The sequence below is a fragment of the Bactrocera neohumeralis genome, chromosome 6 (genome assembly GCF_024586455.1).
Source record: "Bactrocera neohumeralis isolate Rockhampton chromosome 6, APGP_CSIRO_Bneo_wtdbg2-racon-allhic-juicebox.fasta_v2, whole genome shotgun sequence".
Taxonomy (NCBI): Eukaryota; Metazoa; Arthropoda; class Insecta; order Diptera; family Tephritidae; genus Bactrocera; species Bactrocera neohumeralis.
Window position 1 is genome coordinate 5,653,187 of NC_065923.1, and position 25,372 is coordinate 5,678,558.

At 37.2% G+C, this 25,372-nt stretch overlaps 2 protein-coding genes across 2 annotated transcripts in view; one reads left to right on the forward strand and one right to left on the reverse strand.

Moving 5' to 3' along the window:
• LOC126763044 (uncharacterized) overlaps positions 1–9,108 on the forward strand; it is a 77,695-nt gene extending 68,587 nt beyond the window's left edge. Inside the window, 2 exon segments of the mRNA XM_050480217.1 lie at positions 4,035–4,103; positions 4,106–9,108. Of these exon segments, the coding sequence (XP_050336174.1) occupies positions 4,035–4,103; positions 4,106–6,000 (1,964 nt within the window). The 3' untranslated portion in view covers positions 6,001–9,108.
• Positions 9,109–17,505: 8,397 nt separating this feature from the next.
• LOC126763051 (dual specificity protein kinase splA) overlaps positions 17,506–25,372 on the reverse strand; it is a 100,050-nt gene continuing 92,183 nt past the window's right edge. Inside the window, exon 8 of the mRNA XM_050480229.1 lies at positions 17,506–19,503. Coding sequence (XP_050336186.1) covers positions 19,346–19,503 — 158 coding nt within the window. The 3' untranslated portion in view covers positions 17,506–19,345. The remainder of the gene's footprint in view (positions 19,504–25,372) is intronic.

Genomic DNA, 25,372 nt, shown 5'->3' on the forward strand with positions numbered 1-25,372 from the left:
ATTTGTGTAGTTCGAAGTTAAATTGAGCCGCTTGTGATATCAAATTTCATTTGAACTGCACTGATCTCCCGGTAATCGAGTCTCGGAATAAGATAATTAAATATTCAGTGTTGGTTGACACATTGATACAGACCACAATTCTTTTGTTCACCTAATGGTTGTATATATCACCTAAAACTAATCGAGTTAGATAGATGTTGTGTAAATACTGGTTCCAAGATAGACGAAATTGTCTACGACTTCAAAGTTATGACTGTCAACAGTGACGTGGGAGCCAAGTCACGAGTGCGACGACTGTTTGTTTGATGACAGGATATATCTCGTCTTGTCCTCGTTCCCTAACAGACCCATTTGCTTCGCTTATCCGGCATAAATCAATTTCATCGGCTGCTCTTTTCCGATTAAGTACTGTTTTCCAAGAGCAAAAGAAGTCAGCTTTGAAATCGACGATATCGAAGGGAGAGGTATGTGTTTTGGTATTGCGATCCACTTTAGTTTTGCACTGGTCTTTTCCAAAATTTTCACGGCGTATGGTGAATATCTGGTCAGTTGGAGATTTTCCAGTCCTAAAACTAAGGTCCAAGGTTCGATAGAACCTTATACGCGATGTTGAGGAGGCTTGTCTCACGGTAGTTAGTCAGTGCACACTTAAATTTCAATCTTTGGGCATGCTTTCGTTCGACCATATTTTACAAGAAAGCTGATGCATGCTTCTTATTAGTTCTTCGCCGCCGTGTTTGAATAGCTCGGCCGGCAATCCATCGGCCCCCGCTTTGTTTGAACGTCTTCTCCACCGCCACCGATTGGAAATTCGGGTTAGACATCCAATGGCGTTATTCTTTCACTTCAATAAAATGATGTTTTTTTTAGCAAACCTTGTATTGTTGTTGTTGTAACGGGAACATATGTATGTCGAATATGTCGAAACTTTTTGTGGAATATGTCGGTTAATATATGAGTTATCAAAAGGCACATTTAAGGTATTTCCTTAGCTTTGATTCCTGCAACTGGCAAGAGTATAAAATATTCGATTGCACCTGAACTTAGCCCTTCCTAACTTGTATAAAATATCATTATGCCAAGATACTTCATCGAAGGATAGATTCTGAAGAGATCAGATATTCGGACAAAACATTTTTCGAATCATGGTCAAAGAAAGGGAAAATTTAACATATGTTGAAAAAAAGAGAGTTCGCTGTAGTTCCTAAAAATATCATAGATATGAGGGTAACTTCATCCAAACCAGAAGAAACTTAATCTGGAATAAGACCAATAACTTATAATAGCTGCCTTCCATCGGTTATTTCTCTGCTGCTCTTCTTCTGTTCTCTTGTCAAAAAATTTACATGTGAAAGCATCAAAAAACTGTCGAATTGAATTAAAGCAAGGGAGTATACACATAAGACATGTTAGCACAGGGCTGCACCACAAGTGTTGGCCTTTTGTTTGAGCATTTGGCATAATTTGTTCGATTCGCTGGAGAGTAGTGCTAGGCAAATCGAAAACAGCTAATCAGGTTCACATAAATGAGGTCCGTATATTTCATACTAAAATTAAAGCACTTCGGAAAAAAAAATTGTCAGAAGTAGTTACAAAAGTAAGTGATAGTTATGGAATTCAAAAGAATATTTTGTAAAAGGAAACAGTTCTGGCTTAAATCCGACAATATATGCATTCTAATTGGCAAATCTGACCGATTTTGTTTCTTAACAAAATTAAATAGCCGTCAAGTCCTGAGTTGGTATGTATGGTTATGAGTTTCCTTTGAACTATTTTCCTTCTTTTCTGCAATTTTTTTCGGCTATTATTTATCTACATAGGTTTGAGGCCTTTAAGTTGTAAACTATGTACATATATACGTGGCTTATATTCACGTCACATAGCTCTTGTTACATCCAGGATTAATAATAATTCAGAAATATAATCTGTTCCATTAAATTCCCAACAAGGCGTCAATACTTTCCGAAAAGACCCTTTCTTGAATGAAGGCTCATCTAATGTGAACAATATAGGGTACGATTGAAACACTAAGCTAACTTAAGTTATTTAAGTCATTCTTCTTAAGAGAAAACCAGAAAATTTAGAAAAGTTGCTATGAAATCAGTATGAGTAAATGCTGAGAAAATTTTTGAGGCTGCCACATGATTTAGAATGGAAAGATAACTAAATAAAACGTTCATAAAATAAACAGCTGTCAAAGGCTTCAATTTTTTAAGTTCCACCAGCTTTTTACTTTACTTTTTCATTTTAAATTAAAAGTTTGTAAAATTTCAAAAAATATAAAAAACGCAAGTATATTTGTAAATATGCTCTTACAACAAATAATTCCGTTTTCCCGTTTTTTCTGCTAAGCAATTAGTTTTATTTTTTGTTTATAAACACTTTTAATAAAGCTCCACGTGTGGTTAACGGCGCCGCGAGGGTAAAAACTTCGACACCGCAAAAAATTACACGTACGAGTAAACACAACCTTTCCAGGTTGTGCGCATTTATTTACATACGATTCGGATTCTGTGTGTGTTTGTTGTAATTACAAGTAATAAAACCAATACAACTGACTTACGGTACACACAAACAAAAGCACTCAGACGTAAAGTTCCATGTAAACAATGGCTACCCAGTAAACCAAGGTTTGGGAACGTTCAAGCTTTTTAGCATAGAGGCTTCAAGGAGGTTCAAAATATAAAAAAAAATCGTTTACACAGAATACAACAAGGATATTACTGAACCTTAAGTTACAACAACCTATCATCAAAAAATTTAAATAGAGTTTTTTATATGATTTCAAGTCTCCGCTCACAGATATAACTAATATTTAACCATTTTACAACCGAAACCCAAATTTTGTTTCAATTATATCGTTTTTCCTTAACCTGTGTACTTTAAATTGAAGTCTCTGAATGAATCTCAAAAAGGTTGACCTATTCAGAATGATCGATACAGATTCTTTGAAGAACATTATATTCGTTCCACCAACAAACAAGCAGATGTTCGGTTCGGTTATTGGGTTGGTTTAGTTACAGGAAATTTTTGGGGACATTCATTTCGTTCTAAGTAGATTCAGAGTTACGAAAAGATTTACAAAATGTTTCTTATAATCTTTTCCGAAGAAATTATATTCAACTTTATTTGTACTCAAACTTGTCAGATCATAGGAAAGTTCTTCAGACCAAAAGCATAAAAACTTTAGTGTACTCAGCCTTTGATTTGTAATTTATATTAGTCCCACTATTTTCTAACCGATTCGCACAAGAATCCTTTCTAAAGTTATATAATGTATGTAAACTGAGCTGTTTTATCCAAGGAGAGCAAGGTCCCTTGAAAAATCAAATACGGGGTAGTTGTCAAATATTTTCACATTTCTAATCAAATTTCAACTATTTTTTTTATATTTATATTGAACTTTGATGAACCAAATATTTACCATTTTGGTCGACCACTTTTTGTCTACTTTCCGCTAGAGACATTATTCCATCAGTGTAAAACTTTTCTGGTTTCTCGGCGAAAAACTGCGACAAGTAATTTTCACAGGCTTCTCTTGAAGCCAACTTTACTCCATTAAGGGAGTTCTGCATTGATCGAAACTACTGTCTAAAATCACGTCTTTGCCTAAAATCACGCCTTTGCAACACTATATGGTATGGCACAATGTGATTAGTAGTACTGGAGATGTACGATTGCAACGACATCTATTGACAAAATACGAAAAGACCTTTTCGACTGCCCAATATAAGAGCGTACATGCTTAACGGTTGAAATTTATGAGCGTTTCTAAGTACCTTCGAATTTTTTCTTTTTCGACGCGCTTGCCAAAAGGTGTGGAGAAAATAATATAAATAAAGTTTTTCGTTTGCTTATTGGGTAGCGCTTTCGTTTGAGTAATATTTTGGTTTACACGACAAACATGTACATATACATAGTAACATATGATACGAATATAATTATATTTGTAGGATCTCATTAAAGTACTTCTTGTATTTCACTCCACTTGTGTTTTCCTCACAGTAATTGCACTTCTTTTTCTTTGTACGCAGACGAATCGTATCAGCGGACGTCGAGGACAATTGGCGTAACAACAACAACGGCAACGAACAAGGATACTGGATATCCAAAGAAAGAGATTTCCATTCGAATGCACGACACTCGAAGAAATTAAAGGGCGACTTTAGTGGAGATGGTGGAGGAGGGGGTGCGGCGACAGGCGTGAAGATTGAAACAAATAAGCAAGCTATTGCCAATTGTGAAGAGAACGAGACGGACGTGGAAGCACAACTGGTGTGGCTGGAAAAGATCTACGCGCTCAACAAGCAGCTGCAGCGCGAGGAGGAGATGCTGCTGAAGTTGCACGCGAAAATACGAAAACATCAAGTGAAACGTGCCTACCAAACCAAACGTGAAGTGTTGCAACAAATTGAGAAATTGGATGCGGAGTTGACGTTGCAATGTTGTGACATACGCGCCGTCGAGAGCAAATTGCACGCGTCCAACGAGCAACTGAAACAGAAGCTGGGCGTATTGGAGCGGCTGAGTCAGGAGTTTCTGCAGACGATGGAGACGCCGACGGCGGAGGATGGGCTGCACGCAGATGCGGCTGACGTGACGGTGGCGGTTGTTAGTCAGATGCCTGCTAATCGAATGCCAGATGTAATTAACAATGACGGCCACAATCTTGCAACAATGTTGCCTGCCACGGAGGTGGCAAGACCGAGGGAGCTGCGAGTGGCTGATGTGTCGTTGCATGCGAAACAGACGACAGAACAGCTGGCGGCGCAAGAAGCTGTGTGGCACTTACAAGATGAAAATATGGACTTGCCACAGACAATGCACGCAACCGCCGCTCATGGTAATAAAATTAAGGAATTGAGTGAGCTAACGCAAACAAATACAACAGCAATGACAACAACTCAAATACAATCAGCTGCAGAAAACCAAATAGCAACAACAACAAATGCGCCGATATTGAGGCATGCAACGACGCTGGTATCAAAACTGACAGCGACAAGTTGTACCCCATCATCGTCAACGTTGTCGTCAGCCACACAAACGGCAGCCGCAACGACAGCAACAACACCCTCAGATACAACAACACACGCGCTGTCAACCGACAAGGCAGCCGTATCTGCATGCAACATGCCAGCAATGTCGCCGGCGGATGAAACACAAACCACAGCACTACATCTTCTTCAGCCGCAGCATCTGCAGCAACAACAACACCAGCAACAGCAACCACGAGCGCAGCAAAAACAATTACCAGCGGCGGCGGCTGAAGACGGCAATAACTCACAACAATGTGTCGCCGCTGATGACTTGCTCGTCGATGCACTGGCAGCCGTTGGCGGCGTGGCACTTCCGCAAAGCAATTATCCAATTAGTTGCATTAATCAAGCGGCCATACACGCCACCAGTGCGCTACCAACACAACCGAGTGTTGTTGCAGCTGCAAATGTCAGCACGCCTGTGCAAGCGTTGCCAACAGGCGCAGCACTATTGTCAGCCGCGTATTTAACGTCTTCAGCAACGCACTCCGCGGGAAATATAACAAGCTGCCAACAACAACAGCAAGTGCAGTTGGTGGCGCAACCGCAATTGTTGCCGCAAAGACAATATTTGAACTACATGAATGCTAGTTGCTTAAGCAACAACAACAACAGTAGCGATATCAGCAGCAACAACAGCATCAATACCAACAACAAGAACTTGTTACCGCCCTCACATGCCGCCCACACGAAAACGCTGCAGAAACAAATGTTCGGTCCGAAATCTCTCAATCAGCGGCAGCCAACTGCAGCGCCGTCGCCGCCTAAAACAATACACACCTCAGCGGCTGCGTGGACCACACCTACCGCCCCCATGACAACGCCCATGCTTGTGGGAGCGCATAACGGCTTCAGCATGCCATCAATATTAGCACCTCTCCGTCCGACGACGCCGACAGCACTTTCGGCTGCACCTGTGGTTCCTCCGGTTGTGGATATCACGCAGCTGGGCACACTGGTCTAAAGATAACGATGGGTTACTGTTACTCGGTTGTTTGCTGACCAGCAACCGCACATTTGCGCAGCCAGTGGGCAAAGGAGCGCGCCTTGAGTGCTCAATACAGCTGGTGTAGGTTACACGGTGACTATAAATTGTTGCACAGTGTTTTGGATTTAGCTCATCAACAGCTAAATTGTATAGAAGTAAAATTTTTAAAAAGCGATTCTAATTTTTGAGTTTATCTAAAGATTTCGAGTTTCCAGTTTGTGAAATGAGGCCAAGGAAATTGATAGCAATTAAAGAAGTGTTCTCTGGTGGTAAATTTAGTTGTCTGGAGATATTATATAGGAGCCATTCTCGAACAAGGTGCCACGTGTACTTTGGTTCGTTGCCTTGTTGGCAATACTTTCCAATAGCCAAACTATCCACAGTTGCCGTCAAATTATGTCCTTACTTATATGTTTTTAAAGACATGGCGATCAATAGTACCCTCCATAATATCAAGCGGCTAACTCTAGATGAAGCCGCCTCACCCCAAGGCTCAACGCTAAAGTCTCCATATTGGATATTATTACTGCAGTTATAATATTCTTAATTTCAAGCGCATAATTTGTTTTTCTCCAAACTCTAGATCGGTCCTCACTTTCAAAACCATCATACTATACTTGCTTCCGTCGGTAAAAAGCAGTAATTAAAATTAAAAGGCGTGTGTAGACTTTTTTCCTTGACTTTAAATGACAAAAATGGAGTAAGAAATCGTTTATAAAAGCCCATTCGGTATAAAGTTGAAAGCATATTACCTATTTTATCGAAAATATTAAGAATTATTATTATTATTATTATTATTATCCATTAGCAATTATCAATCAATCATTGATCTCAAATCTTACGTTCTAGTAGTTAGAACAGTTCAAATGAAAGATTCTCGGCTTACCATAGTAAAACACATTTCCTTGGTAAAATTTATTTTGGTTTTCATTCAACATAATCCCTTCAAGGGGTACGAGTTTGCTTCAAAATAGGCCTCAGTTTCGGCAATCACCGCTTCATTCGACAAGAATTTCTTCCCAGTGAGCCTTCTTTTGAGATGTTAGAGTAGGAAATAATCAATATGGAGAATACGGCTCATGCGGAAGCTATACGAAGCTCAATTTATGCATTTTTTTTTTATCGTTTTCATTGACTTGTGATATTGACTTGGTGAAACAGAACTATCTTTTTCTTCAAATGCGGTCGTTTTTAAACGATTTTGTCCTTCAAACAGTCCAATACCGCTTTGTAATAGGTTAATAAAAAATTATTCGGTGTACATCCCAAAATAAAGACGCCATAACCTTACCTTGCGTTTTTCCACATTTTGGAGTGGTTTCATCGTGTGCAGTTCACTCGGATGATTGTCGATTGCACTTCGGAGTCAAATGATGGAACCATGTGTCATCCACTGTCACACATCGACACAAAAACTCAGACTTATTATGCTTAAACATCTCCAAGCATTGCTTCGAATCATGAACTCGTCGTTGTTTTTGGTCAAAACTGAGCTCGCTTAGAAGCCATTCTGCACAGAGCTTTCTCATACCCAAATATTCGTGAATGATATCATTCACTAGTTCTGTTGATATCTTTAGAGTGCCTGCTATATCAAACAACTTCACTTTTCTGTCATCTATAATTATTCTCTGGACTTTTTTGATATTATCGTCTGTAACAATCTCTTTTGGGCGTCCACTGCGTTCACTGTTTTTGGTGCTCATTTCACCACGTCTAAACTTAGTATACCAATCCTTGATAGTTGATTTTCCTGGGATAGTGCCCGGAAAGTCGTAATCAAGTCAAGGTTTTGCTTCAGCAATATTATTTCCCTTCAAAAAGCAACATTTTATCAACTCGCGAAACTCCTTTTTATCCTTTTCTTCACATTAACAAAAGTTGCTTCACTGAAAATGATATAACTCACAAACACGCACTTTTTGAAAGTTAGGGCTAACTAAAAATCTTATGAATTCTAGTAGCGCCATCTATGTGTCAAACCGGGAACTTTTCAATTTACCTGTTTCAAACAAGCCAATGGAGAAGTTCGGGAAATACTCCTGCCTATACTTTTATTTAGCAATTATTTTATTTGCTTTTATATTTTTATTGCCTGTAGGAAATAATAGATGGCATAAAGAATGAAAAATGTGCGCTTCTAAGACACTGTGCAACACCGTTTATTGTCACACGCTGTTTTCGTATCTTCCTGGCTGCGCCCGCGGCAATGCCAGCGCTGTGGAACCACTTATCATTAAACGTTGGGAATTTGCGGTGACGCTTAAGCGGCATTACAATGCATAGATATATTTTTAGATATTAGTGGTTATACATACATGCACTTGTACATATTTTTATTAGGACTTGGCCACCAGGCGTGCCTTCGTGTCTTTTGATGCTCGATTGTTAGCAATTCTCCTTATTTTCCACACATTTTTCTCAACTCTACAAAGTGACCTTACTTACGTGTCGTTTATGGCTCATTTTCATTTACATACACATATGTATACATATATATAGCAGTTTCATAAGTATATTTAAGTAAGTTTGTGCGGCCATTTGTGTATTTGCAATGGCGATTTTTTCACAAAGAATATAAAATAAAATGTGGTGTTTGTAGTTGTGTGCGTATTTATACAACGATTATGTACATATGTAAGCAAACGTATTATTATGTAATCTTATTTATGAGTTCTATTAAATCAATGTAAGTATATACACACATTTTTTCGCTCGATGTAAATGTAATGCTATACACACCCATATTCGTTTCCATGAGAGCTTTGCGTGGGTTTGCAAAAATACACGCGCACGTGTACATATGTGTTGGTGGGTGTGTGTGTGTGAAGCCCTCAGCAGCGTGTTTTTGCGCGCTTTTCTATTTTTTTAGTGAATATTTGTGGTTATTATGCGCAACAGCCGAAAAAATGGCAAAGTAATATTATTTAATGAATTTAAATGCCGCCACACGCACACAAAAGACACATAGCAACACACTCGCACACACACCCACACAATATTTGTATGATTAAATTTTGCCTTTGAATATGTACCAAATTGTTGTTAATTAACCAAATAAAGTTGATTATACATATGTGCGTATGTATGTGTTTTGAATGGTCGCGGTATGGACCAGCATTTAAATGCTGATTTTGTGGTTTTTGCTGTTGTATTTGCTCCATTTGTTTGATTTTAATTTAATTTCCGCTCCGCCATTGACATTTCGTATTTGTTTTTGCACACTAGTCGTCGCACAATTATCGCAGCAGCGTGCGACCAAACAAGTGAATGCTCAAATACACACACACACACTCACAGCTACGCATACATGTATGTGTATGCATTGTGGCATTACGGCTTTGACGATTGCAAACGCTAGTTTTATTGATTTCCATTATAATTTCCATTGCTGATTTATTACTCCGCGGCTGACCATGATTGTGCGGTGCGTTTGCTTTTGTTTTTGTTTTGGTTTTGCTTATCGCGCTTTTTAACCAACTGTCACACTCATGCAACAACAGAACTAAATTTGATTTCAGACTTTCCGTTCTTGTTTTCTTCCCATTTTTCTTTCACTCTCTTGCCATTTCCACTGCTCCCGAAATACCTTCACACATCCCACGTACCCATACCCACTCCCCCTCCCTTCCTTTTCACTGTCTGACCCTTTGCGGCACTTTTGTGTTGAATGTCTGCGGTAGTTCTGGTGGCTTTGTTGGTTTTGTTGTTGGCTGTATGCTCACCAGCGTGCATTAAGTGCTGCTCATCAATTCGTAACATTCCGTTGGGGATCACAAAGCATTGCTGCAAATTGTGGGTTCGAATTTGTGTATTCTGCTCGGCTGTGTGTGTGTATGCGTATGTGTGTTGAGTAACTATGTGTGCGGTCGTTCCGATGGATTAAGCGCGTTTGGTCGTCGGTCGTTTGTCGAATTCTAATGCGGTTAAGTACGCGCGTGGCTTTGTTGCTAATGCATACCCTATAGGAATATTTGTGGCTGTGAAGTGGGATCAAAGGCTTTTCGGTATTTCAGAAGACTCTGCACAGATTTCTACAGAGAGAGATTGATCTCAAGGGTAACCATGCTGATATGAGAAATTTGTGTAGCCAAGCCCCGCGAAGCGACTACGCTGACTTGGTCATGTCGTCCGAATGGATGAGAACGCTCCAGCTCTGAAAATATTCGACGCAGTACCCTTCGGGGGAAGATCAGAGGAGAAAGATCCTCTTCCTCCATGTCCTTGGCGCCAAATTGAAAAGAAGAAACGATCAGTTGTTAACTCGGGACGAAGAATCTAGAATGGTTAACTGGCTCACTTGGTATGTCACCTAATTGGCGTAAAATTGCGAAAAGATCCTTCATAATTAATCTAAGACTTCCATTGGCGCGCTGTTGGTGACTCGAAAACGTGTTAACTCATGGTCTGCTATAACAATAAGACGAAGAATCTTGAATGGATAAAAAATACGGCCCGGAAAATGTAATTTAATAGAATCTACGTTCAACGGTTTTCGAAAAAACAGTTTTTTGGTCAAAGAACCGAATCATCCATTAAATTTATCTCATCCCGTTCTTCTAAAATTTGCTGAAAAGAAGAAAGCACCATTTTCCTTATGACAGATCTCAGCAGATTTTGTAGTATTTTATTTGTCTTGGAAGCATACATTTAGTTGTTTGTCTCGAAAGTAATAGAACTGAGTCGATTTAAAAACTTTCAAAATAGACTCTTTCTGCGCCGATGCAGCGCTGCCAGCGTGACTTCTAAGCATTGAAGGCGTCACAGAAGACATTCTCCAGAATAGCCTTGAGAGCCGAGGTGAATTCTGCTTGGATCCTTTTCATCGGCCTTTTCAAGCAAGGAAACAAAAAAAGTCCGGAAGCCGGTGTGAGGCGAGGCGGTCGTGGTGCAACTTCCTATATGCAGCGATGTCTTGACGGACCCGATTGACCCGTAGTTTGAGTCTCTTGAGAACTTCCACGTAAAACTTGACGTTGACGGTTTGTCCAAGAGGAACAAATTCATGGTGGACGATGCCTTTGATATAAAAAAAGACAATGCGCATCGTTTTCACTTTGGATTTGTTAATCCTACCGGCTACATCAGCGTCCTCTTCCCGGCCCTCCAAACAGGCCTGGTGTACCGAAACACAGCACTTATTACTAACTCTTCAGGTGCTCGGAGACAACTCACCAGACGCTCGTTCGTTAGCTTGGAAAGCCCTCTACCGAAACCAGTCAGTGCGCGTACGCTCTGAATTACAGTCGCGTGGTAATTAAAGGAAAAGTTTTCTTTTCGAAATTAATGAAACCTCAAGGTCTGCCATATTTTACATTCCGCAGCGATTTGAAAGTCTCTTTTTACTATCAATTAAAGCCAAATAGTAACCACAATACATTCATTGTTTAATCACAACTTTCCTACACGTCATTCATACTCACACACCCTCTAACTCACTATTCCACCAATTTAGTTAGCACTATTGGCACGTTACTTGCACATGAACACATCGTTACTAAACATTCGGCAAAGCATTTGCTCGGCTCTCGAATGAAATTAATTCGCCTGCAGTTTACGGTGTTCATTATCGAAGTTTGCATACCGAAATTCATGGCATATCCAGCGAGCAACGCATCTAATGTGCAGTTCAAGGAGAAATTATTGTTGTCATATATGAATAAGCTCTGCGGATACTGAAGTGATGACTCATTTAACGAAGCCATTCTATACTGTTAATGTGGTTCGGTGAGGATTAATCGGAAATTTCTGGTTTCGGCGATGTCAGCGATGTCAGCGATGTGCACAAAACCATAAATGAGAATAGTGGCTGATAATAACAAAATAAATATTTATGTGACTGGCTGGAAGAGCATGCCTTTTGTGAGTGTTAGGATCTATGGCTTTGAATTGCTTGGATGATATTTCTGGTACTAAGGATTGAGGGTTGTAATAACAATATGAACTTCTGCCTTAAATATTATTTTTCCATTCATTCCGAGAGCCACTAAAACCATGGGTCTCGGAAAATAATTAAAAAAAAAAATAGAAAATAAATATTCTCAATTTTACTAAAAGAGATATGAGGTTGGTTTGTCGATACTCTAACTAAGCCTAAAAAATGTCACTTACTTTCTACAGCTTACGTTTCCCCACTTTAATAGTATTTCATGAATAATTGAATTTCTCTACTCTGCCTGTGAAACAAATAAAAAAGTGTTTTTCTGAGAGAAAAATATTAAAATCCAACCAGGATAATTATAAACCATTTCATGTATGTCGGTGTGTGCTCGATAACAAATTATCTCTGCTAATTTGTTGCTGGTATGCAGAATATGCATGTGTGTGTGCATTTATTACTCTCCACTACACGCTACTTTCACTAATTGGTTAAATAGGCTTATTCCAATGGATAAACTAATAAAAATTTAATTACTCTACAATTACGCAAATATTTTAAAAGACCATGCAAAATAATTGAATGAGGTTGATTGAAAATTTCTGCTTCACACAATGGCATTACCGTGGCCAATTGCTTTGGCAAACTGCACACACAGAATATTAGTCGCTTAACTGTGACTGAAACCAAATGCCGACGTAATTAGGTAATTTGCAATAGCTTGTGTTTTAATAATGTTTAATATGTAATCAAAAAGCGTACTTACGAAATCGATTTGAATTTACAAAATATTTAAAATTTATTTAATAGGATTAGCAAATGGCCTGTTATCGGTCTTAACTATTGAACTTTAAATACTTTTTTGAATATAATGAGAGAATAGACGATTCGTGGACAGACTAGTAACCAGTTAGCTGGCCATGTGGATATGAAAAAGGTTTTACCGTTACAGCTGAATTAGCTGAACTTTACATCTTCGTAAAAGTTGCACGTCCTTATGCAAGAAATAAGGTTTGTGGAATATTCTGCACAGAGCACACCTTTTTTATCTTTCCTGAATGCCAGAGTGGGATAAATTGTACCCCAATCAAAATTTTACTTTAAAGTTCTTTTTAATCTAAATATGCTATGATAACTGGTACTGATATTGGTTTACGGATTATACTGCCAACAGGCCTTGAGCGGTTATATCCATTTGTGAATTTCAAAACATCGCAAATATTCCATTTTTTTCACTGTCATTGTCATTATACCGGAAATAATCTGAATAATCCGTTTTATGGGAGTCATATATTATATCAAATGTACATCTATATGTATATATAAAAGAAAGTCGTGTTAGTTACACCATTTATAACTCAAGATCGACTCAGCCGATTTGGCTGAGAATTGGTGGAGAGGTAGCTTAAAACCAGGGTAAGGACATAGAGTACTTTGTATCCTTTTATATTCAAAGTCAGTACAATTCGACTTCTGAAGATATTTTGCATCAAAAATCGTATCCTACCCAGAAATGACGAGCTTGAGATGAATAAAGGATACATAAAGCGCTTTACTTTTGATCGAAAATCTGTGTTATGTCATGTGCAATAGTTTATTTATAAGGTTGATAATTTCTGTAACTGTGTCTCATCGAAAGACGAACTTATCAACAAACATCATTACTAACCACAAAAGGTTATGAATTATTGAGTGAGCGAACATTTTTAGCTGCAAAAAATAAAGATGTAGGAGACCTAACCAACGAGTACAGAATAAGGACATCGGATCAATGCATGAATTCAAATCTATTGGTTAAGCAATGAATGAAGATGAAGCCACGAACTATTCAATTTTTAAACTCCTTGGATGAGACTGGCTTGCCAACGCACAATTCACGCCTAATGGTTGGCACCGTAGTAATCATGCTTCAAAACATACTAAACCAAGCAAAACTGTGTAACGGAACGTGTGTGGTGGCAAGTAATTGTGATTTGCGTTACAATACTCAAAGGAAAATTTGAAGCGAGTAAGTTTTGAATCGGAGTATACCGATGATCCCAACCGATATGCCGTTTGAGGTTAAAATACTTCAATTTTCGTCTCTGTCATTCGTAATGACCAATAACAAATCACGAGGTCAATCTTTTAAAGTTGGTGGTTTGAATCTAGAATATCTATGTTTTCGGACTTAACAAAATCCAAAACTTGCTTATTTGTTTCCTCTAAGGTAAAACAGAGTTCGGCGTGTGATTTCTCAAAATTTGAAGCCGCTCTAATTTTTATAAAAATTTATTAAAAATGTAATCGAAAATCTTATGCTGTTTTTGTGAATGGACTACGAAACCACGAGTATATAGTAAATTTTTGATAAAAAAAGCCTTTTTTGTGACAAAACACGGTTTAGGGGGATATAACATTTTAAGAGCTTACGAGTTTCAAAAAATCGATTTTTTTTGTTATCTTAATAAATTCTACAACACTTTTGAAATAGTGCCTTAAATTTTAAAGTTGATCCGAGTAATAGTTTCCTAGATATAGTCTTGAGAACTTGTGCGCTCGAGGCTAGCTGGGCTAAATGAGCCGTCTTTAAACACGTTTTTTCTTGAAACTTTTTCAAGAACCACTCAACCGATCTTCATGAAATTTTACACTCTCTTTGAGATACAACTCTTAAAGACTTGGACGAAGACTTTTTTTCGATTACAGCTATTTGAAAAATAAAATATCGCGAAATTTTCACAGAATTTTTCCTTTTTTTGTAAAAATGTCTGCGAAAAATAAATAAAATCCAAGTTTCAGTTTATTTTTCCTTCGTCCAAGTTCTAAATTAAGGTTTTAACCAAAACACGTATTTTTTCACATTAGCTGATCCTGTAAGGGGTTATCCTACCCACGCGGGAATCCCCTTTGTTCACAATAAACCTTAGGACGCTGTGCAAACCTCAACTAATTTCTAAGACGCATCTTTTAGAAGTTTAGTACAAGAATTTCAGGTGGATTCTTTAAAAAGTGTCCGAATGATATCAGGGGTTGAAGCGCGGCTATTTGCCCAAATATTAGCATTTGCTAACTATATTTTTGCGTTTTAGGAAATAAAAAAAAAAAAACAAAATCAGTAGAGCTTCTTAAGATTAAAACACCACTTTTTTAATTTATATTCTATTTTTGATTTATTTCATTTCAATTCTTTTATTTTCCACTTCCTCGTTTACATATGCTTTTCATTATTTTTATAACTATATATTTTATATGTTTCACACACACTAATGTAAATTATTTTCACTACGGCTTTCAAATGTTGAAATTCATTGCCGGTTTATCGTTATTTTTCGAGTGCGAGAGGGAACTAGAGAGAGAGAGAGCAAGACAAATTCTGCTTATTTGCAAAATCATATGCGCCATTTTAGCTTGAATTTAAGTTCTAACATGTTAAATTTAAAAATGTGGCAGCTTTGCGTAAAATTATAAAAACGAAATCTGGCTGAATCTATTTACATAATAATTTTCATAAATTCGTTGTCACATCAAGTGTCAAAAAAAGCTGCCCTCAGTTCATTTATATTTACTTTTTAAGTTTGTATATATATGCAAAGGTGTTGCTTGTGAGTTTGTTCAACAAAATATTAATTTTGCCAAACCATTTCATATATGTATATATCTACAGTCACTTACATATTTATCGAGTTGGCGTTTTGATCTTTGACTTTTGTAATTTTTTCGTTTTATTGAAATCTGTTGATCTGTGTTGTTTTTATTTTAATTTATTTTATTTTGTGTCTTAGCTCAAACTCACTGAAACTTTTTATAACTATTTTAAGATGCTTCGCGCCATCTCTTCAACTTGAAGTCGACTTTCATTATTGTTTTTGTGAACGCATCATCGCCTTTCACCTTTCACACTACGCCTTAACTATCTGCAGCTTAAATATTGTATATTATTTTTAAGGAGAATTTTTTTTTTTAATTTTTTTTTTATTTCATAATGTTTATAGCTAGAGTTCTTATAAATTTGTTTAACATACAATGTTCTTATATATGTAAATGGTATTCTAGATATATGGATATATACAAATGCAAGTTCGCTTTTATATGTGTGTATGTGTGGATGTGTCGTTTCATATAATATGTTCATAAATGCTTGTATATTTAACTATGTCTGCGTTAACTTCCCTATTTTTAAATAAAAAATATATTCTTTACTCAGTATACATAAATTTCCCTTACAGTTATAACTGTAATTCTCGTTTCATTGGCAATATTTTATTGCCCAATCGTTTTAAACTACAATTTACCTACAGTTGCATTGAATTGTGTTTGTATGTGTGCACACATTTACCGCAATCATATTTACTCACTGAATTTAACAAAAATAATTTACCTGTCTGGATTTCGCATTTTTTTTTGAGAATTGTGGTATTTTATGGGAGTGCAAAGGTTGTGAGCCGGTTTTTGTTGAAACAGATGGCTGCTTTAAATGAATTAAGAATTGCGAAAAACTTCGAGAACTTAAGTTCAGGAAATATTTAACATGAATCAGGCATAATTGAAATATATCAACCAATTTTTTTAAGTCACGTTAAGATTTCTTCGAATGCCAACTATAATAAAAAAGAAATGGTCCACCCGTCCCGCCGTCGAGTACTGCCTTACAAAGAAAGAAGAAGAGTTATTACTATACGAGTTATTAGTACACTATATCTCTATGATGGAAAATCGAAAACTGCATTTTTGGCATATTTTACTGTTTTACTATTAAAAGTGGGAAAAATGCCGTTCAAGCAAGGCGAAAATGATGTGATGTTTACGGAGAAAATGTGTTGACCGAATGCCGATGGCAATATTGGTTGGCACAATTTCGTTCGGGACTCTTCAAGCCGATATGGATAAAATAAAGTCGTTGGTAATTGTAAATCGCCGTAAAACAAGTCACGATTCGATGTTTGACTTATAGGTTCCTCAGTCCTTACAGAAGAAAATTTGCTTCCTCGTATTAACGACTGTGAATTGCTTATCAAACGTCAAAGAAGTTAGAAATTTTTGAAGCGTATTGTTAATGAGGACGAAAAGTGACTTGTTTGCGATTTAGTAGGATTTCACAGGGTTCGTTATTTTGAGCTTTTGTCCGACATACCACGATTAAATTTGACATGTAATGTGATAAGCTGGAAATATTTTATGACAAGAAGTAGAAACCAGCATTGATCAATGGAGAAGGGTTACCACTCCTACCATATTCTTCTGAGCTGGCACCTTCGTACTATTACTTATTCCGATCTCTGCAAAATTTTTTGGACAGCAGAAACTTTACTTCAAATCAGGACTTCAAAAATTACTTGGACTTTATAAGCATAATGGATTAAAATGGAGGGTATATAGCTCCATAAAATGGCATATTATTTTTAAGGATTAATGGTCTTTTTTTTTGAGTAGTTTTTAACGCATAAATAAAAAAACTACTTACTATAAATAAATATATGTAATCACTGAGTGTCTAAAAAAGTATAAGCCTCAGTATTTGAATACCTCCAAACGGAATTAAAGTTATCTTTTTCTTGAGGGTCTCCTCCTCGACTTCTGTTTTTGAATAAAATCATTAAAGGCATACCTAGTTTTCTTGAGGATCTTCTCCTCAGCTTCAATTCTTGAATGAAATCATTAAAGACATACTTCGTTCTGAACGACCTCGACCTCTTCAACTGATTAAAATTAAAAAAAAAAAGTGACGGAGAGATGACAAGAGAGTTCGACATCTCTCGCGAGTCCGTTCGAATGATTTTAATAGATATTTTGGGTATGAAACGATAAAGCTGAATTTTTTTCAAAAGGAGTACCGTGCGAACTATGATTCCACAATCATTTACAGCATTCGATGAGATATGGGTGTGCAAACAAGTCAATAATCATCCGAATGGAGGGAAAATAAACGAGCCAAAGCCGAGAAAACCACACCAAAGCGCTAAAAAAAATCTTCCTCTTTTCTATATTCGCAGTATGAGTTTTTCTGTTTCCCTAAACTGAGTTTGCCGCTCCGAGGAAACCGTTTTCACTCGATCGAAGAGATAAAACAAGGATCTGAAGGCCAACCCAAAAAGTGCTTCTGAAAAGTGTTTCGAGGTCTGGAAAAATCGCTGGCATAAGTAAGTATATTACCGCTGGTGGGGATTACTTTGAAGGCAACAAAACAAATATTGATGAATAATTAAACATTTTACGTTTTATTTACAATTTCCGGGTACTTTTTGGTCACAGTATATTGAATAACTAAAAAGAAACTAAAGAGAGACGTAAAATACTGAAAACATAACTGAGTAACAACGGTGTGAACATCTCCTTAGTGCTTATATGAATATTTTCGTTTGCCATAAGGAAATTCGCTTCAGCAATAATTTAATAAATAATATTTGCTTGTGTTTTGCGGTATTTATTTAACTGTTATTCGCTGAAAAATACATGCGTGTGTAGTTTTTTTCGCAATACGAATAAAAAAATAAGCTTAATTGTTTAACAATTATTAATTTTATTCACCAATTATAACACATTCAAATTCGCATTTTGCACACAATAACATCACCAATTTGCTGTTTACACTATTATTTTGCAGTTCACATGCGCTGCATATGCGCGTATTTACCGTTATTTACAGTTTTTCCCGCTGCAATTAGTTGCCTTGTTGCTGTTTATTTTGTGTTCGTTTTGATATTTTTTCAGTGCTGCCATCCAGTCGGAATGTTCAGTGCATATATTTGACTTTTTCGCTTGAATTATGCAACGATGATTTGCAGTAATCCCCTTCGGGTGCATAAATTGTCAAAATATTTCGCCCGGCTGGCTGCACGGCTGCGCTCGCTGGCGTACTGTTTGTGCAACAACTTAAATTGTTTGGATTCAGCGGGGATTTGGCGCAACGTTTAGTCGATTTTTGATTTTAATTTCGGTTTTAATGCAAATTCTCGTCATTGATTTGCTTTTTGTTGTTGCCTTTCGCTATTTTTATGCTTTGCATTTTCAACACATATGTCTGTACACATACATACATATGTGTGTATTGGTATTTGTACAAAATGTGTTTCACGCTTATAATAAATGAACTTTGTGGTTTCACCCACTCCACGTTACACACACAAACATACAACTGATCATGAAAATAAATTAATTTTTACACATTTTTTTCTTAATTTCTTTATAAATTCAACTTTTTGTCCACTACCTTATACAATATGACTATAAGTATGTATGTATGCATGTATGTAAGTTGTCTTAATTATCGCTTCGTTAACTAATTGCTTCAATTAAATGTCACATTAATTTACTTAAGCTACTTAATTAGTGAAATTATAAAAATTCAACTATGACGCAGCTCGGCGCTCCGCCTGCCGGGCAGTTGGCGCCTCTGCCAACGCATACTTGCCTTGTTGGTTAGGACTTCGTTTGCGCTATCCCGTTTGGCTAATTGAGTAACTTTTACCTGTGCACGAGCGTGTACGGCTGGTGTGGGGCGCGCAGCAGCAAGAGCAGCAACAACAGGCTGAGCAACGCGCAATGCACGACCAACTGCTGGTGGAATGCGCTAGGAACCGTGGGTGCTGCGGCGCCGTGATGCAGTTCGGCGAAACTTTCACCTAGACACAGTCGAATGGCAGCGCCAAGGCGACGGAGTATCACGAAGTGCGAGCGGCGCCGGAAGTGCCGGATGCGCATTAAGTCGTCGTCGTCGCAACAGCGGGTGCAACAGCAACGCAATCAATTGTTGCATGAACAGCATGCGATAATGCAGCAGAGTGAGAAGAAGGAGAAGAACAAGAATAAAGCAAATAGCTTTGTTATAAATAAGTTATGAAAATACATTATTAGCGGAGTATATCTGTGTGCAAGTATCTGGCTTGGTAGATGAAGGTTGGATAATGCAAGTTGAGTAAGAATACTGAGGAATGTTACGATGATGGGGTGAGGATGGCTTGAAGTATAAAATAATTAGTGGAAGTGGCATTAATATTACTTTATTTGCATTTAAAGTGTGAAGAAGGGAAAAGCGAAGGAAATGAAAATCAGTATTAATTTGTGCAAGATTAAAAAAATCGCACATTCAAGAGGAAGCATATGATGTGGGGTTAAAAAATAGTGATAGTTCGAAGATAAATAAAATCGACTGTCTACGGTTGCGAAAACTTTGGAGAGTGGCGTATCGAACAGACAAGTACTTAGCATAAATCTGTTAAACTGGTATAATCAAATGAAGAAATATAATAGGAAGAAGTTACTATTTTGAAACCCAACCCAACTGAATTTGTGTCCAAATAACTCAAACATTTAACGTCAAAGTAGCGAACTCCAAAACAGAGTAGAGATAATAAAAAAGACAATAAAAAGGTATTAATAATATATTATAATGGTATGTGGATCTCTTCTAATAAACTAATAGCAGGTTGTGATAATGTGAAACGTTCTCTGAGTGCACAATATATCTTTTTCTCTGACCACCAAACGAGCTTCTGCTCATTTTTGAATATGTAGATAAAGAAATCGAAATTTTAATTTACTTTACGATACGTTGCAAATATCGTTTTTATGAATATCATCGAATTTTTCGCTGCCATAAATGAATTAATAAAATGAAAAATAGAAGCTTTATCGAAAACTCAAAAAGGCAGATCCAAAAAGTCGCATGAGGAAATAGGAAAGGCAATAATGGACATGGGAGCACCGACCCGCTCCCATTATACCGATTGCGGTTCTAGGGTACCTTTCCTTCCTAGCTAATCAGCTTTACAATTACTTGCGATTCTTCTATGGCCCGGCACCCACACACGTTTAATAACAAGACACTCGATGCTATTGATAGCGAGGTTAGGAACTCCTCTACCAACCCTGAACGCATTGTAAATGAGTTCAAGGCTAGAATCGTCGCTCTGATATCTGAGTGAATAGTCACTTCTCTAAAGGAGACCGCACTCCGGAGCAGCAAAAGCAATGGAAGGCACTACAATAGTCAGGGAGTTTGAAACTAGAGTTCCACCCAAGCTTTCACCCATCCGTAAAGAAACTTACTGCCCTTTTTACCAACAGCTTTTCCCACCCATAGCTCCTTCGTTGGTTTATGCGCAGAGAAGGTGTCGCAAGAGTTCGGTTTGGCGACTCTATGATCTAGATGATCCGGTAGCAGTCAAAGTGTGTGAGGATATCTGAGTGTTCAGATACGCGTTCTTTTAAGAACCCAGATTTTCTGAGTCTAATAGCCATTTTCGCGGGCATACACCTATTTTAATTGTGTTGAACCCCTATCTGATTAACATTTTCCTGTATGATATCGAAGGGAATCAAAGTATCTAATTTGATCTAAGAACAGTCCGTAATAATTGTGTGAATCTTTTTTAATTGGAACTAATTTATGTATTATTGAATGACAGATCAGCGTTGTAACGAGAGGTAGAATCGTTGTGCTTACTGTATTAATCTTGAATTAAAAGGAGAATGTAAAAAAGTCCTATAAGGAACTTGAACACAAAAAACTAAATATTTTCAAGGAAGAAACCAAAGGAGATAAAAACAGAAAATTATGTTGATAAAAATTGTCCTAGAAACATTGATAACATAATTATATCAATATAATACAAGTGAAGTTGCATAAATTTACAGTAAGTTGTAAATGAGTAAATATGTTTAAAATATGATTAACAAGTAAGGTAGAGCTACTTAAGTTCGGGTATAACCGAGCATTTCATAATCTTGCAACTTAAAACGATTAATGCGAGGGAAATACTTTCAGGTCCGAAAGGCTCAATTGTATTCATTCAGATGAACGAACCGAAATAAGAAAAACGCGTTCTCTTAATTTTATCAAGATAATTAACATTTAAGCGGCATAAAGTCACCCGGAAGTTCTAAAACCTTTATATTATGTAGGTGGGGGTTAAGGGAAATATTGACTCAATTCATCTCATTTATAGAACACAGACATACTACTATCAGGAAATTATTCTTTCTGAATATCAATTATATATTCAGTGTTTTCAGTAAAAGGTCAACTATGAGCACTTGGCCCACATATTCAGTACCTGGGGGCTTGAACAGTTATTGTTAAAAAGCACTAGTTTTAACCTGATATGTTACATAATTGATTCTTGATTTGTACTGCTGTGCCCAAAAAATAAGGTGACATTTGAATTTAATTTGCGCGCGTCGAAGGATTTGGAGAATTATTTTTTTTTTAGGTTGGTAGTACTGTCAGTCACATTTATGTCAAATTTCATGTCAAAATATTCATTAGTGTTTGAGATACGTGCCGTTTTGTTGAGCAAAGAATTTGCATTAAATTTTGTTTACGGAATCAATTTTCTGCTGCGGATATGTTGAGGATGGTGCAGAAAGCCTCTGGTGATGAGGCTATGTCTAAAAAAAATGTTTACAAGTGGTATAGTGAGTTCCAAGCCGGCCGTGAACGTGTCGAAGACGAAGAGCGTACAGGGCGACCATCAACCTCAACCGACGAAGCTCACGTTCAACAAATCAAAGATTTGGTGTTGAAAAACCATCGATTAACAATTAGAGACCTTGCTGATGAAGTTGGCATATCGAAAGGCTATACCATTTTGAAGGATGTTTTGGGCTCAAGCGCGTCAAATCTCGACTAGTACCGAATACATTGAATTTTTTGGAAAAAAGGCGTCGCGTTGAAGTGTGTGAGACGATGCTTTCGACTACCAGGGTGTCATGAGACGGATTATAACTGATGAGAGGTGAGACTTGGATCTATGCTTACGACCCAGAAACAACCGATCAATCGAGCGAATATCGTGCCAAAAGAGAGCTGAGACCAAAAAAATCGCGCCAAAGTCGCTCAAAAATCAAGGTCATATTAACTGTTTTCTTCGATTATCGTGGTGTTGTGCAATATGAATTCCTTCCAACCAGTCAAACAGTCAACAAAGAATATTATTTGAACGTTATGCGTCGTTTGCGTAACGCTATCCGCCTAAAAAGGCCGGAATTGTGGAAAGACAATTCTTGGTTTTTACACCACGATAATGCACCATCCCATACTGCCCACGTAATTTGTGATCATTTCGCCAAAAACTCAACCCATATCGTTCCACCTGATCTGGCGCCGTGCGACTTTCGGCTGTTCACCAAGCTCAAAACACCGCTCCGGGGACACCGTTTTTATACGATAGAGGAGATTCAAGCCGCAGCGAAGACGGAACTGAAGGCCATCCCGGAACGCACTACAACCAGTATTTCGAAAGATTGGAAAATCCGTTATAAGTGCATTGCATCGGGACGGGATTACTTTGAAGGGGATGAAATTGATTTGGAAGAATAAATAAAGAATTTTCGAAATAAATACCATGTCACCTTATTTTTTGGGCACAAACTTTCAAATCGAATTGAAACGTGGCTGTATTCCGATTTAATTTTCACGCTGTTACATAATAATGTCAGAGCAATGTCCCCTACCAAATTTAGTTGAAATCGGTCGTGTGGGTCTGGATATATGTATTTTCCCCTAGAAGTTGGCGGTGCCACGCCCATGGTCCGATTTTGACCCCGGCTCCTTTAAAGCTTTTCCTACCATCTTGGAGGTAAAATTTAAGGTATCTGGCATATTTAGTTATGGATTTAACGCGCTTTTAGTAGTTTCTTATAGTAGCGTTATATGGGGAGGGTGTGAGATTATCATCCGATTTCACCCATTTTCCCATTTTCAATAGAAATTCTTACAATATTCGCGATGAAAACAATTGCTTGTTGTAGCTTTAATGGTTTAGCAGATATGCGCATTAAAGTTATTAAAGGGCGGGATCACGCCCACTTCTTTAAAAAGAATTTCTCTAAGGTGCTCCTGGCTACTGCGATCCTTTGTGCCAAACTACAGTTGTATATCTTAATTTAGGCCTTATTTATGACACTTTATAAGTTTTCGGTTAATTGCGTTTTGTGAGCGTGGCAGTGTATCGATTACTCTCAATTACAAACTCGTACTTTTTTTGCGAAGGATCGTGTATACCAAGTTTCATCAAGATATCTCAATTTTTGCTCAAATAACCGTTAGGTGAAAAAAAAAACTATTATACTTTGTAGCAACATGTTGGAAGAGTATAAAAAAATAATAATTTTAATAAAAGAATTAAATCATAATTTAAACTATTAACACTTATACATATATATTTAATACAAACTTTTCATAAAAGAGGCTAATTTCAGACAATGGGCTCCGTTTGTCTACTTTTCACGCACTACGCCCCTGAACAACTATTATCTATATGAAAATTAATATTAATAATATTCCTCCAAACAGCAATCCACTTGTTCGCACAATTGAAGAAATCATAATCGTCACTATAAGCGCTTATAACCACAATAAAAGTCAGCAACAGCTGCCACAAATACACACATACACACACAAATGATTATGTTTGTATATGTGTTTGCGTGTTTGTGTATGCTGCCGCTCATAAAACGCTGATGAACGTGAGCACAATATTGACAGGAGCATTGAAGCAGATAAGCGACACACCGCGGTGGAGCACAGTGGTGCCAGAGCGGAAAAAAGCATTTTTTTTATTATTCCAAATTTGTACCATCTTTTCAATTTAAGCTAAGAACTAATCAAATAACATTGTCCGAATACTTGGGCTTGATATATTCAATGGTTTTTTGTTGGGAGAGCTTCAAAGTCCAACAAAGTATCAACGCAAAGTTACTCAGAAAAATGTGATGAATATTGCAAAGGCTAAAACTCAAAAGTTAACTATAAAATACCAATTGTAAAGTTGCTATTTATTTAAACCAATGTTATAGATGTGATTTACATCATCAATTGTATACTTTCTTTTTCAAGATTTTTTTTAATATGATGTTTTTTCATGGTCCAAAAAAATCATATATTTCACAACTTCAACAGAATATAACTATTGTGCGCAGGAGCGCGCAGGTTAGCCACTTACACAAAATAAACTTTAAAATCTCCTTAATCGATAGAAAAAAAAAATCAGCTGCCTTTAGCTGCCAATTCATGAGTAATTAGCATTTTAATCTACTACAACTAGCTGTGATAACAGCGAAAATATTGCAACTTTTGTGATTATATTATATGGGAGATGGGCGTAATTGTGGGCGGATTTGCTTCATTTTTTCTGGACAAACTTATATTTACAAAATATTACACTGTAGAAAATTTTGTTACTGTAGGATGATTTTTGATTTTTGTGTTATATGGGAGATGGGCGTGGTTGTGGGCGGATTTTAACAAATTTTTTTTTCATCTAATTTGGCAATATGAGAGATGTGTGCCAAATTTCAAAGCCCTACCTCGATTCCTTCTATTTTTTGCCGCGGATTGTATGAAGCGACACACCGCGGCGGCATGGCCAGGAGGGAGGAGACTGCGCGCCGAAAGGATGTGCTCGCTTAATGAGCGACGTGTGCATTTCCCCATTTAATTAGTTTGTTAAATGCTTGTGACGTTAACTGAATTTGCACAACTGATTTCAC